General features: G+C 40.0%; 1 protein-coding gene and 1 long non-coding RNA gene across 3 annotated transcripts; one reads left to right on the forward strand and one right to left on the reverse strand.

Moving 5' to 3' along the window:
* Positions 1-42: 42 nt before the first annotated feature.
* On the reverse strand, positions 43-14,756 carry LOC130236080 (uncharacterized). Of its 2 annotated transcripts, none has more exons than XR_008838440.1 (4): positions 14,574-14,756; positions 3,253-3,454; positions 2,639-2,898; positions 43-388 (listed from the first exon to the last, which is right to left on the reverse strand). It is a non-coding gene; the product is annotated as an uncharacterized LOC130236080 (long non-coding RNA). The 2 variants fall into 2 exon arrangements; XR_008838439.1 differs by lacking the exon at positions 43-388 and adding an exon at positions 2,073-2,555.
* Positions 174-13,675, forward strand: slc2a11l (solute carrier family 2 member 11, like). The gene is made up of 12 exons (XM_056466650.1): positions 174-221; positions 292-390; positions 640-800; positions 2,450-2,574; positions 2,670-2,799; positions 3,711-3,859; positions 6,324-6,514; positions 7,077-7,187; positions 7,308-7,409; positions 11,613-11,688; positions 11,793-11,920; positions 12,823-13,675. Exons 1-12 carry the CDS (start codon positions 198-200, stop codon positions 13,039-13,041), a joined length of 1,515 nt encoding a protein of 504 aa, XP_056322625.1. The 5' UTR covers positions 174-197; the 3' UTR covers positions 13,042-13,675.
* Positions 14,757-14,778: the final 22 nt, after the last annotated feature.

The raw sequence follows: 14,778 nt of genomic DNA on the forward strand, positions 1-14,778 counted from the left end.
CATTCACAGTACTCGAGGGAAGTGTGAAGATGAATTCGGCTTGTCACCTTTACCCTATTATGTCATCAAAAACTCATCCAAGCATGAAAAGTTACACATCAACTGTATGTCAGGCATTACTGTTTTTGCTTTGTCATCTTTACTATTTTCTTCACTCAGACTTCATACAGTAGAGCAACACTTCACTGGCACATACAATGACGGGGGCTTTACGACAACTGGTACTATCACAACTATGAAATTACAAGTTACTTTCATTATTTAGTTTTCACTAAAATCTTTTTTTTTCAGATGAAAAGTCCTGTACTCGTTGCAGCCATTTTCATTGCAGGAATTGGAGGGACCTTCCAATACGGCTTTCATATTTCTGTCCTGAACTCCCCGTCACCTGTAAGCATCATTGTTTTTTGTTATAAAGTGTCTTTTGGTGATTTACTGTCTGCAAATAGGGGGATCGGAGGTAATCAGTGTTAATCAAATGCATTTCTGCCACTATCTTAAAATGTGACCTCCCCAAAGGATGGAAAACTCAATACATATCAGGGCTTGTGTGTTGGTGCTAACCTGCGAAGTGCTGTGGTTCAATAACATGAAATGAATGATGACACAATCAACTGAGACTTGTGCTTATGTTGCTAGTTCATTAAAGAGCTGGTGAACAGCACCTGCCAGCAGCGTTATGGACACCCTCTGGAGCCCTGGGAACTGTCCCTCATCTGGTCCTTCATTGTGTCCATTTATAGCATTGGAGGATTGGCCGGGACACTGTATGCTGGACGTGTGGCTGGCATGTATGGAAGGTAATGGAAGTGCATCCATATTGCCGAAGTATTCAGTCTGGGTATTGGCACATAGTGCGTGTGTGTGTGTGTGTGTGTGTGTGTGCTTGTGTCGAGGTGGTATGTTTTGGATGAAAACAGTTGAATCATGGAAGAAAGTAGGTTAAACATAAAGTTTACATTTTAACACAAGTAAAAGAAGATATTTAGTGAATTGTTCATGCTGCTCTCTTCCATACAATAAAAGTGAAAGATGATGAGGAGACTTCAAGAATGACAAAAATAAACCATAACAAATGACTTTTTCCACTATATATTTTAAAGTGTAGACTAGATTTATTTTTTTCTGCAGCTGCAGCTATACCTTAAAGTAGTCTTGATAATACCACTGTTTGTGGTCAGCATGATATTTTTTTAATGAATAATATCAATATAATGAATATAATGTTTGTCTTCAAAAGCTTTTCTAAGACTGCATTTATTTGATGAAAATTCTGTAAAGAAACAAACTAATATGTTGGAAGAAAAATCATCTTAAATATTATTGTGTTCTGTGAATTATCAATGGTCATTAATTTAGTCTTTAGTGTCAACATGATTCTTCATAAATAATTGTAACATGCTGGTTCTGTGTTTAAAGACAACGTCGTAATATTATTAATAAAAAGGTGTGTCATATAGCTGTGGATTTTATTTATTGTAGATTTTTATTTAGTTTTTTCAAATTGCTTTGAATTGTGTTTAATAGCATTGATTAAAATTAAAAACATTTGTAATAATATAAAAGTCAGAAAATTCAGTTTAATCATAAATCAATATAATGCAAATATTATTTTCTTTTAATAAGCAAAAAAACAGATATTACATTTTGAACAGTAGGCTGATATAGTACTGTAGGTGCAGACATTAATCTTTTCAGAAGCATCTTTGGATATTGAGCATACTAAGCAAGTGAATCAATTACCAAATTGGAGTAATTCAATGAGCAACATGGGCTTTTAATTCTAGAATTGATCTGAAATAATGCTATGGGTGGAAACAAACAGACTGTGAGATTTCTGTAAAATCAATCTAGCATAACCTTCGTCACTTCTGTTCTGTATCCCAACCGGCAGTTCGAAAATAGTTTAAGAATAACATTAATAATAAAAACAACAATAATTCTGAAACAGAATGAATGAATGAGTTTAGGCTTGGTTTTCATGTTACAGAAGATTCCTACCAAAAAGTGACTTTGACCTTAGCTTCGTTAACATTGCACTCAAACCAGCATTTCACCAAAATAGTTAAATATTTTATTCATAGTTATTTGTTAAACAGTGTTTAGCTTTACCCATTAGCCAACAGAGCAATGTCAATGTACTTTAGCTCTTAGTTTTCTAGTTGCCTTTAATTTGTACATTTAACATGTCTTCTGTTTCTGTTGTTGATTTTAAAATTACATGACAATATAAATGATAACCGTTTAATTAAACTCTGTGCTTTGAACTTGACTTGGTTTGGTGTTCATTGACTTGCATGTCGATTATTTGGCAACATAATAGCATGTATAGAGAATCTGACTCAGAAAACAACATACTATAAAGCAGTTCAATCTTAAAACCATTTATCAGAAGTTCATCATAGTTGATGTTTTATAGAATATGACGTGTGTTTTTAATCCTCCATAGGAAGACGACTCTTCTTTTGAACAATGTTTTGGCAATCAGTGGAGCCATCCTCATATTGTTCAGTAAAACTGCGCTCTCGTTTGAGATGATCATGGTGGCACGGGTTCTGTACGGCATAAACGCTGGTATGTTGAAAACTTTTATTATTATTATCATTACTATTATTATTATTATTAAATTGCACCTTACCGTATCACCTATATGACTGATGTTTTTACAGGTGTCAGTCTGACTGTCCACACAATGTATATTTTGGAGTGCGCCCCCAAAAGGCTGCGTGGGATGGTTGGCGTGTCTGTGGCCTCTTTTGTCTCATTAGGCAAGTTTTTCGGCCAGCTGCTTGGGATCAGGTGGGTCATCAAAAGGAAACGTTATCAATCCAATTATAACATTTAGTCATGCTTTATTCACACTCAAATAGTTCCAAACTTGTATGGGTTTCTGTTTTTCTGTTGAACACAAAAGAAGATATTTTGAAGAATGTTGGTAAGCCATTGACATCCATAGTAGGAAAAAAAATCTAATAATTTTTTATACACTGTATTCCACACAACAAATTGTGTTGGCCAATAAGAATGAAGTTAACATTCATTTTTACAAAATTAGGTGGATGTACAAAACTTAAGCAAAAAATAAAGAAATAAATAAATAAAATGTATATAGATGACCACAGTGCATTAAAAAAAGACCAAGAGTGTAGAAAAAACATTGATTAATGACAACTGTATAATTTATGGACAGTTAAAAGCATTAGTAAAGGGGTTGTTATTTAAGTTTGTTTTAAATGTTTTAAAGAGACTCACCGGAGGGAGACTGGATGACTAGTAGGACAGTACAGTTGAGACAGTGTGGGGAGCAGTGAGAGGGGAACAGGATCGTAATTGAACTCTGGTCGTCGTAAGCACCTCAGGGCTGTATGTTGGCACCCTTAACCACTTGGCTATCGGCGCCGACATCACTGCTCAACCATCAAGACTTGTAGAGATCACCTTTCCACTCAGTGACCTAAAAACAAACCGTAAAATTTTAAACTTGATTCTGTACTGAACTGGCAACCAGTGGAGAGAATATAGTATGGGAGAAATATGTCAAATTTGACGTTTTGAACCATCTGAAGTCTATTTATTTTAGATTGAAATACTCCCTTATAAAGAGAATCGCAGTAGTCAAGCCATGAATACACAAACCCTTGGATCCTTCTCAAACGTGTGCGTGTGTGTGTGTGTGTGTGTGCGCGCGTGTGCGTGTGTGTGTGTGTCAGTGAGGTGTTAGGCACTGAGGAGGGCTGGATTTGGCTGCTGGCTTTCAGCGGGGCGGCTGGGCTCCTGCAGCTACTGACCCTGCCCTTTCTCCCTGAGTCCCCGCGGTACCTGCTGCTCGAGAAGGCAGACAAACACGGCTGTGAGACTGGTCAGAACCACACACACTGTCTCTGACATTTACGCATACATTAATATCTGATACAAGATTCATGAAATCATTTGTTCAAAATGTGCCATGGCTTGAAGGAATAGGATTTGCATTGGCCTTGTGAAATAAAACGTTTATACTGAAAATCTTTAATCGAAAACAGAAAAAAAATAAGATTATCATAACTTTCAGTTTATGCAGGAAATTTTACCAACCATAAACTCAAATATAGAGGACAATTTTCATAGTTCCTATAACTAATGGATAAAGGAAGAACTGGGATCATCTTAATTGTACATTGATTGGGCGAATACATAACATACAAACAACGGTACAGTTCTCACTGGACCACCATAGTGGCTATTAACTAGGTTCTTAAAAGTACCTTGTGCAACACAACAGCTCCTTTCAGTGTCAATGCTTCTTGCTACTCAAGCCGGAATGTATCAGAACCAGTATCCTGGTTTTGTCCATAACCCACGTTCCCTAAAGGAAGGAACTACGATGTGGTGTCTAGAGAAACATTGTTTGGAGATCGCTGGAAGACCAATCACACTGTAGAGTAAGAAAATAGGCTAATGAGTACCTACGAGTTGGCAGAGTGCAGCTCCCGTAAGTGCTGCCAATTAATCAGGGGAGTATATAGCCAGCACCTACAGTAGAGCAAGCCAGGATTTAAATCACTGAAGGACACACAGCTGCTGTGGTGATGGAGACACCATGTTCCACACTTCAGGGAACATGGGTTACAGACATAACCAGGATGTTCCCCTTCAGATTGGGAACTATGACGTGGTGTCTAAGGAGACAATTTTGAGAATGTGTATGGAAAACAACACAGCAGCTGAGCCGGTCACATATTTGGTGAGGAGTTTGCCAAGCTTGGCATAAACGCACAAGCATCACCAAAAGCCCAACCTTCCAACACCCACAGACCCTTTAACTACCAGAATATTGGAATAATTTATAATTTAGGGGGGTGTACGATGTCTTTTTCCTTAGCTGATTATAGACCAAGGATTTTGGAATATGACAGTATGTTGTAAAAGTCTGCCAGTCCCAAATAGGAAGGATGCTGCAGGGGCCACCTGCTACCCAAAGGGGAAACTTGGTGACAATATATGCATACAGGCTACCCCTATCCAGGAGGAGCACAACATGTGATCAGCTGGTTAGTGGATAGTGAAGACACGGGTCCACCTGACAAGGGGCAACTGCACCATGGCTGAGTGATGCATAGGATCGCCAATGGGGATCACGAAATGCTGGCACCAATTCCTAGCACGTGGGTAGACCAAGCAGGCATACCAGACATTGTACTGGGCCAAGCACCCGGCTCCTCCACTGAGTTGGATGCTGGGGGCCTCAGAGGAACTTACTAGGGTTCGCCAGATTGAGAACTCACTAAGCAGAGTAGAATAAGCACACACATCACATTGGAATCACCCAGTAATCGAGAGGAAACCGGCTTCACCTGAAGATTATAGAATCTTGTGAATGTATTAGGTGTTCCTCAACCCTCAGCTCTACACATTGTTGTGTGCTAACGCCCCAGGAGGCGACACTTCTTGTTGAGTGAACTCTCACTCCCGGGGGACATGGCTTGCCCTGGCACTGATATGCGAGGGCAATGGCATTTACTATCCAGTGGGCTAACTTCTGTTTTGATACAGCACTTCCCCTCTGATGACCTTGTAATGTCATGCTCGTTTTTCGAACGCATACTGGAGAAATGGCCGGTGGCATGTAAAAATGAAGACATGAAAATACATGTCCTTCAGATCTATTGCTGCAAACCATTCCTAAGGATGGATGCACCAGATGATGCGCCTCTGCCTAAGCATCCTGAATGGCATTTTGTGCAGATAACAGTTTAGAATGTGCAGATCTAGGATTGACTTTAACCCACAGATATTTCTGGGCATGATAAAGTATGGAGAGAAGAAAGTCTGCTCTTTTTTTGACAATTTGGTCACCGCTGGCCAGTTGGCCAACAGCTTAATGTTCTGTGATGGAATTCCCTGGCCCTCCACCGGGAAAAGAGCAACTCTTCTCCGGGTGGCCCATCCCAGGGTCGCTTCATGTAGAGCAGAAATGGCCTGGCCTGCAGCAGTGTAGTCTCTGGCCGTGAGAGACTTAAATAACCTACACGCATTGAAAGGGAGCTTCGGCTGACCCCTCCAAGTGGATGTGCACTGCCAGTAAAAGTTGACCGTAATAGTGCACTCCACCTGGGGGATAGCTTCATACCCTCTAGTCATCCCACCATCAAGAGCGGTGATGGCGGAGAGCTCGAAAGCCCAGCTTTCTCTTTGGAAGACAGCTCTGCAGATAGTCTTTTCAGCTGCTCTGTGAGGCTTCTGAAGCTATATACTCGCCTGATTAATTGGCAGACACCACGTTTTTGTTGCCGATCTGAAGGGAACCTAAATTTCAATCAATTTAAGATGTTGCTCTTGCTCAGCTCTGCACAGGCTATGGGGAACTGAACAGGACCCTGGACCAGAGATGGAGGAGATGTTGGCTGAACATGCTGCCCTAAAGGGTGTGAAGATCCACAGTCTCGTGGACCTCTTCGTGGACCACAATGTTCGCTGGCAGCTGTTTACCATCATAGTCACATTCATTACTCTGCAACTTTGCGGCATCAATGCTGTGAGTTACAACACCAACATACCTAGTTGATTTAAAAAAAAGAAAATTGAGAGTGCTTACTTTGTGAAAACACAGAGCCATATGCCACAGTCTGTTCTGGAAATGAGCTTAATGACACAGCACAGAAAACATTAATTCCCTCTGTTCCCCCTGTAAGGCTTTTTTTCATCCTTCTGTTTCATTTTTTGAGAGAGATGCTAATGGTCTAATCTGATTCAATGAAGCTAAGCTAAGCTAAGCTAAAAGTGTACTGGAGATTGGCTGAATGAATTAAAAAAATAGTAAAACTCAACTGGTTAACTCTAAGTGAACCTTTTACCAAAAGAATAGTGGAATGTTTCTTTAAAGATGCACTGAGAAAATTTTGTCAGCAAGGTTAATATTTGAAAGCACCAAATAACCCAAATGGATGTCTCCCTTTTTTTTTTTAACATCATCACTATAGTTACTAGAACTACCCCCCTTACTGCTGATTGGCTGCATGTGTGACTCTGCGGTCAAAAGAATTTTTCTAATTTTATAGCTACTGTTTTCCATATTACTGGTATAATCTTTTTTGCAGGTTTATCTGTATTCATTTGATGTCTTTCAAGCTGCTGGTATTGCCAAGGAGAACTTGCGCTATGCTGCTCTTGGGACAGGCCTTTGTGAAGTCTCCACCTCCATAGCCTGCGTGAGCTGCACTTTACCACTCCAATATTTCATTCAAGCACAAAACCATGATGTGACCTGGTTAAAAGGACCCTTATGCTTGTTGTTTACACCTTTCTTTTTTTTCATATATTTTTTTAAGGTGCTTATCATTGAGAGTACAGGGAAGAGATTGCTTCTCTTTAGGGGTTACATCTGCATGGCCGCCTCGCTAGCTCTGCTCACGCTCACACTTTACCTTCAGGTATGACAGTTTTTTTCCCCAGTTTTATTAATTTTTAATTTCAATTTTATTGCATAATACTTTCCTGAGTATGTACTGTATGTTGAGTAGTTAATTATTGAATAAGATGGCACGTTATAGTTTGTGTATATGGCGAATTATTAAATTATTAACAAGAGAGGTGCTGCTGGCTGCCATTTGCCATGTCATAATGAGCAGAGATGGCAGCAACACAAAACGCAAAAACCGTGAGGAGGGTGACAGCTTCCACTCCAGATTATCTGAAGGAGGATAGTATACACACTGATCTGGCATGTTCTGGGTTCTTCTTGGTAAGAAGTGCACCACACAGAGGATCTTGTAAAAGGTGTGATGCTGTTAACTACTGACACTGAAGTCTTCCACCCATGGAGGTTCCAGAGATCAGTGCTAGAGGGTGCCCCGTCCCTGAGAAAGGAAGTGCTTCCTCAGGGGAATTAATCAAGGAGGACCCGATCGTGCATGGGGAACCCGATTGTGAAGCCAGTGCTAAAGTGGTCTCATATGAAAAATCTCAACACTCAATTTGATCGTTACTGCGGCTGCAGATAACATATGCTCCAAGAGCCTCTGAAAAAACTTCAGTGAGACCATTGTCTTCCTGCCAACTTCATCAGACAGAGTCTAGCTAGGAAAAACCCGCTCTTTCTTAGGTAACATTGGCCACGTGTGGTGCACTGCCTTTATCTGCAGGTGGAATTCCCAGCCTTCTGGGGAAAGAACAGTCCTTCTTATCTCCAGGCAGCCCACTTCAGGTTCATTTTGTGGTCTGTTTACCAGACTTAGCAGCGCTCTGAGACGGGGGTATCGGCTTCCTGCAGGGGGCTTGACACAGCTGCTAGCCAATGGAATGGTCTGTGGCAGGGGAGCAGATCTTGGAGCTGCCTAGGATATGGGTGTGCCAATAAAGCCATGCCTGTCAGTGTGGTGCATATCTACCAGGGTAGGCCACAGGCGGTGTTCCTGGACCACTAGTGTTTCCATCGTTCATCTTCTGCTTGTGCAGAAGTGGCATGGCCCATGGTGGTGTGGGCTCTGGCTGAGCAAGACACAGATAACCCACACCTCTTGGATGGGGGTCTTGACTTACCCCTTCAGGTGGCATCGTCACCACCTGGGGAATAGCCTCATATCCACTGGCCACCCCACCATCGAAGGAGGTAAGGGCAGAAGCCCATGAGGATCGGGCAGACAAAAGCATATCTGTGTAAGCTCATTGTGTGTCTTTGGGAAGAAGGGGACAGGGGGCTGGAAGGATTTACCTCTTATGTTAGCCCCCACACTGCAGCCCTCTAGTTGGTCCCACAGCGGGACCAGGGTGATGACACCTCTAGACCCACCACTGGAGCAGCCCGGCAAAGCACAGCCATCATGCTTGACTCCAGGTCTGTGACTGTGCTTTGCACCCAGAGTGTGGTAGTGGGCCTGGTCTGTCCTCTGAACATGACAGCTTGCCCTTTGGCATCTGATCAATCTGATCTCCAGTGTCATCAATTGGAAGTGCAGCCATCCCAGAGGATGAACTGACACAACCACTTGAAGCCTGGATAAACCCCCACTTTAATCCTCAGATCTGCCTGACCGCTCACCACTTTCGCGGTGTGAGCTGCAATCTAAGTTATGTAACAGGCATGTAGTGTTTGCAAGCACTGCATCAATATGCTGGACCTTTAGACATGTGATGCAGTACCTGTGCTCATCATCCAGAGACAAGAACCACCACATCCATAAACGCATGGGCAGGACATCGTCTTAAAAAAAGCCACGTTGTCTGACCATGTTGCTGTCTAAGAAAAATCTGCTCTTTTTTTGGACTACTTTTTTAGAAGTACCCAGTGAAATGCGGGATAATCACCCAGCTGACCGCCACTGTCTGCGTTATCACCTGCACTGGATACTCAATTCATCTCAGCAGATGTTGAGCAAAAAGTCTGGCTTGCTCTCCTACAGGTGGTAGCTTTATACTCAACTGATTGTAATCGGCAGCACTTGTGAGAGCTGTGCCCTGCAAATTCATAGTCATGCATTGGCCCGTTTTCTTACACTTCAGAATGACTGGTCATTTAGCAATTCTCCCAAAGTGTCATACTGACATGACATTGGAGTTCCCAGACTGAAGGGGAACAAATACTATGGAAGTCAGTGGTTACAGGTTTCCAGCATTTTTCCAAAATATCATCTTTTGGGTTCCACAAAAAGAAACTTGTGACTATTGAAGGATGAGTAAATTAGTAATTTAAGATTTAGGATTTTAGCAGTCTCAGGAGAGAACCCCAGACTTCCCTCTCCCCAGACACTTCCTCCAGCTCTGCTAAGAGGGGCCTTGAGGTGTTTTCAGGCCAGCTGAGAGACATAGTCCCTCCAGCATGTCCTGGGTCTTCCCAGAAGTCTCCTCCAGGTGGGACATGCCTGGAACACCTCCTTAGGTAGGCATCCAGGAAACATCTAAAAAAGATGCCCAAGCCTCCTCAGCTGGCTTTTCTGAATGCCGAGGAGCAGTGGCTCTACTCCGATTGACATTGCTCCGCACCCTATCAATAAGGGTGTGCCCTGCCAACCTGCGAAGGAAACTAATTTCAGCTGCTTGTATTCAAGATCTTCTCCTTTCGGGCATGACCCAAAACTCATGACCATAGAGTAGGAACGTAGATAGGCTGGTAAATCGAGAGCTTTGCCTTTCAGCTCAGTTGCTTTTTTACCACAACCAGTACATTGACCGCATCACTGCTGCAGCTGCATCGATCCATCTGTCAATCTTGTGTTTCATTGTTCCCTTACTCATGAACAAAATCCCAAGATACTTCACCTGGCGTAAGGACTTTCCTCCAACCCGGAGATGGCAAGCCACCTTTTTCCAGAGGAGCACCATGGCCTCAGACTTGGAGGTGCTGATTTTTATCCCAGCCACATCACACTAGGCAGCTCCGAATGCATGCTGCTCCAGTGCATGCTGAAGATCCATGTCTGATGAAGTTAGCAGAACAACATCTACCTGTTCATTGTTCGAGCAACATCGAATAAAAGAGATGAAATCCTGTGGTCCCTCAATCAAACCCCTTCTGGCACAAGACTACGCATAGAAATTCTGTCCATAAAATTATAAACAGAATTCTGCAGAGTCCACAATTCTGACTTATTGCTGGCAATTTGAACCAATCTCCTGTGGACCAGACAGCCCTTAACAGAGCACCTTAGACCCCATACTCCCAGAGCACCCCCCACAGAATGCCACGAGGGACACGATCGAATGCCTTTTCCAAATCTGACTGGTTGGTGTCTATTGAGCTGGTTGGGCATAGTCCCGTGAACCCTCGAGCACCCTGGTGAGCCTATAGAGTTGGTCCTGTGTACCACGGCCTGGATGGTCCCATGTCGCTCCTTCAGACTGAGCCCAATCGGATTCCGTTGGGTTAAAACCTGACCACCCAGTTGCTCACATATGGGCCCCGGCTGTGCCATACTGAGCGACGTCATGGTCCTCAATGTTTTATGTTCATAAGGTGTTGTTAAACCGCACTTAGTCTGACCTGTCACCTAAGACCTTTTTGCCTGGGAAGTCCCTACCAGGGACATTAGCCCCCAACAACATAGTTTTTAGGATCCCTCAGACACTCAAACCCCTCCATCACGATAAGGTGGCAGTTCATGGAGGAGTGGCGGTTTATGGAGGAGTACTTGATTTTAATTTAAAATTGAGTAAATATCAATTTTTTTTTCATACAGCCTAATTAAACTAAAAGGCGGGCTGCAACTATCAAGTGTCAACTAAAAATATAAAAAAAACATAAAAGTATAATAGAAGTTTATATAAACTGCCTCGTCAGCCCGTCAAACATCAAATATGACAAAGAGTATCATACAAGTATAATGTAGTAAATGTAGTTAAATGAATATCCTAAGAAAAGAAGTTGCATTTCGCATAAATTATGTACTATGTCTTTTAAATTCACTTGATTAGTAGTGTTCTGTGAGGATCAGACTGAAAGAGGAGAAAATAAGTCTAAAAAATGTGAAAAGGTGAATTACCAATGACAATTAAAAAATAATAATGTTTGGTAAGTTATTCAGCAATAATATCAAATGAGCTACATTACAATGAACTTTAAATAAACCAAACCTGTGTAAACTGTTACTATACAACATGCAAACTATTCCTGAGATTAAATTTGTCCGGTTCTGTTATAGGATTTTGTGTCCTGGATGCCATATTGCAGCATGGTCCTCATTTTCATATACATCTTCTTCTTTTCTAGTGGACCAGGTACATCCACACATATTTCTGCTGTAATTTTATACATTCAGAGAGTGCGTCTCTTGTTTGTGTAATGTTGGTTTCAGCATTATTGTGGATTCTCTCCTTCATAGCTGGAGTGACAGCACCACTTCCTGGTGAGATTTTTACACAGTCCTACAAACCACCAGCATTTATGGTTGCCTGTGTCCTCAACTGGACCGGACTCTTCCTAGTGGGCATGTTGTTTCCTCTCATAGTGGTGAGTTGATCCACCTTAAAAACTTTATGGCTTAATGACACTTTTTTAATCTTAAAGGTGAATTAGGGCAATCCAAAATGAAAACTATTGGTAACACTTAATATAAAGCCTGTGTTTATGATGTATTATAAGAGTACTCTTTATGTATTATAATCAGAGAACAAGTAATTAATTATTAATTACATAATTAGAATTGTATTTAAATTACTTTTCTAATTACTTATTCTGATACGTTTACCTAATTGCCCATCAAGTAATTTCGTTATTTGACTCAATACTATTTAATCCACATAAACATCAATGCACAAACAATAGAAAATATAGTATTTAAGTTTAGGTTGAACTGGATATTTTAGTTTTATTAAAATAAACTCTTAAAAATTTATGGAAATCAAGGGCTACAATAAACCAACAATTATTATAATAGCAAATATTAAATATAAGTTTTCTATAGATCTTTTTAACAGGTTCAAAACAAATTGAGACGCTAACTGCATCTATATTTTCAATAGTATATATCTAAATATATTATTTGTATAATATTTTGTTATTATGTTATATTATACACAATATTAAATAAAATATAATTTTCAATGATGTACACATGCGATTTTACTCATATTAATAGCCTTCTAAAAACAACTGTTAAATTTTACATGAAGAAGGTCACCTTATTTGGTTACTCGTCTTGTTATCCAACACTTTCGCTTGTGGAATAAATTAATCATGGCTTAATGTGAACCAGGCATTTTCTTTTCACAGTCTGTAATTGTACACATGTACTTTTGCATACATCCGTGCCAGTAGATGTCAGTATACCTCCTATATTTACAAACACAAAATGACATCTTTGAAACATGTATACACTCTCAGCTCCTTCTAATCTATTTCTCAATTTACAGGAGCATTTGGATTACTTCTGCTTCCTCGTGTTTTTCGTGTTTTGCTTTTTCTCTGGTGTTTTTGTGTGGTTCCACGTGCCTGAAACCAAGAATAAAACTGTTCTGGAGATCACAGAGGACTTTAAGAAAATGCACCAGAAACGCAGACACTCATTACAGTCCAAACTGAGCTCAATACACATCAACGACATCCAGTCCGCTAAATGTACTAAACTTTAGCACCAATACAAAATCAGTCCTGTAGTCAAATTTAGAAACCACTAAAATTAGAGACAGCTAAAAAAGGGCCTTTTCACCCAATAATACTACTTGATTGCTGAAGGAAATGTGGTTTGTTTATGTCATGTTGGGGGATATCAGGTGTTAAACTGTAATCCACATCCCATTTCTAAACTCAAAATCCAATTTCAATTAGAGGTGAACTGAATGATGAATCAATAAATGTGTACTTTGTGACGTCGGGTTCAGATTTGGCCTGATACAGTTGTTGTGGAGCAATCGTTGTATTGACGCTATTACTCGGATGGATCTGTAAAGTGATTAGGAAGGCCTGAGTATGTGTTGAGTCCTCAGAGGTGTGTGTTAACCTCTTGCCACACCAGAGAATTATCAAGCTAAAAAGTGGACTCCGCCAAAATGACTAAGCAAAGCAGCATCTCTCATAACTCGTCCGTGTTTGGGTGAGTCTCGTGAATATTGGAAGACAATTAGTTTATATGCCAAGTGTGTTTTTGTTATAAATGAATTAAAGTATAAGATAAAGTGGTTGAATTATATTATACATGTATCTAAAACACAAATAAAGACTAATACTTTTACTTGTAAAAACACTTCTTTCTGTAATGAATAGGTTAAAATCTGTTTTGGTGACATTAGATTATTATTGTGCTAGAGCCCTGTGTATTGTTATAATTTTTCCTTGTAGTTAAAACAAGAACAAATAATTATGTAGTGCGCACAATTTATTCACAATGAGGAAACAAACTAGTCATGGCAACAATTTCTTAATTCATGGTCACAGTTTAACCAAAATAAAATGAATTCATAATCTGTGGCCACGATTGATCTACAACAGTATACAACTCTTAATTTATTGCCCATTTGTCTTAAACATGAACAAATCCTTAATTCATATTGATGCAGTTACTTAAATGAGTGAACTAAACTACAACACGTGAACTAACTTAACTAGTGGACACTATAAAGAAGTGTGTGTTACTGTGTTTGTGTAACTTTTTTCTGCATGTTATGTGCAGGCTGTGTTAAAATTGTTGATGGAAAAACATGTTCAATAATTGAAATAAAGCTTAAAACAAAATACGTTGCCAGAGAAGCTTACAAATATTCAAGTAGTGTAATAGAATAGGCTAATAAATTATTCATTTACATTCATGAGCTAATAATAAGACTCAACAAAACTTAGAAATGAAATATAAATAATATTACAAATATAATAAACAACAATTTTACAATATTCCTGAGAAGCATGGTGTAGACAAAAACCCAGACTTAAAACATTTTATGTTCAACAGGAAAACAGTTGTATCCTAAAGCTTTAATTATTTTGTAAATCTAACATTTTAATTATTATAAAGACACAAAAGAGAAACTCCTTAAACTCTAGTCTTTTCAACACTTAATAAGTTAAAAAAATGCTAAGTAGACTATTATGTTTATTAGGTATTTGTAAGAAATGATTATATGCTAAAATGATTATATGCTAATCATTTAAAGCATATATAACAACGTACCAACTTTCAGTGGATCACCGAATTACTAAGCCACCAACAGCGATTGTGAGAACTTGCCCCGTAGAGGAACGCGCACTCTGGTGAATGTGAATGAAGCGACTGAACAGCCAAATGAAATATTAATGCGGGGTTAATTGTGAAGGCTCGTGGATGTATGCGTGTCGGCTGTCGGCTGTTTGGCCGCTGATCGGGACCTTTGCGTTCC

Source organism: Danio aesculapii, chromosome 10, assembly GCF_903798145.1.
Source record: "Danio aesculapii chromosome 10, fDanAes4.1, whole genome shotgun sequence".
NCBI lineage: Eukaryota > Metazoa > Chordata > Actinopteri > Cypriniformes > Danionidae > Danio > Danio aesculapii.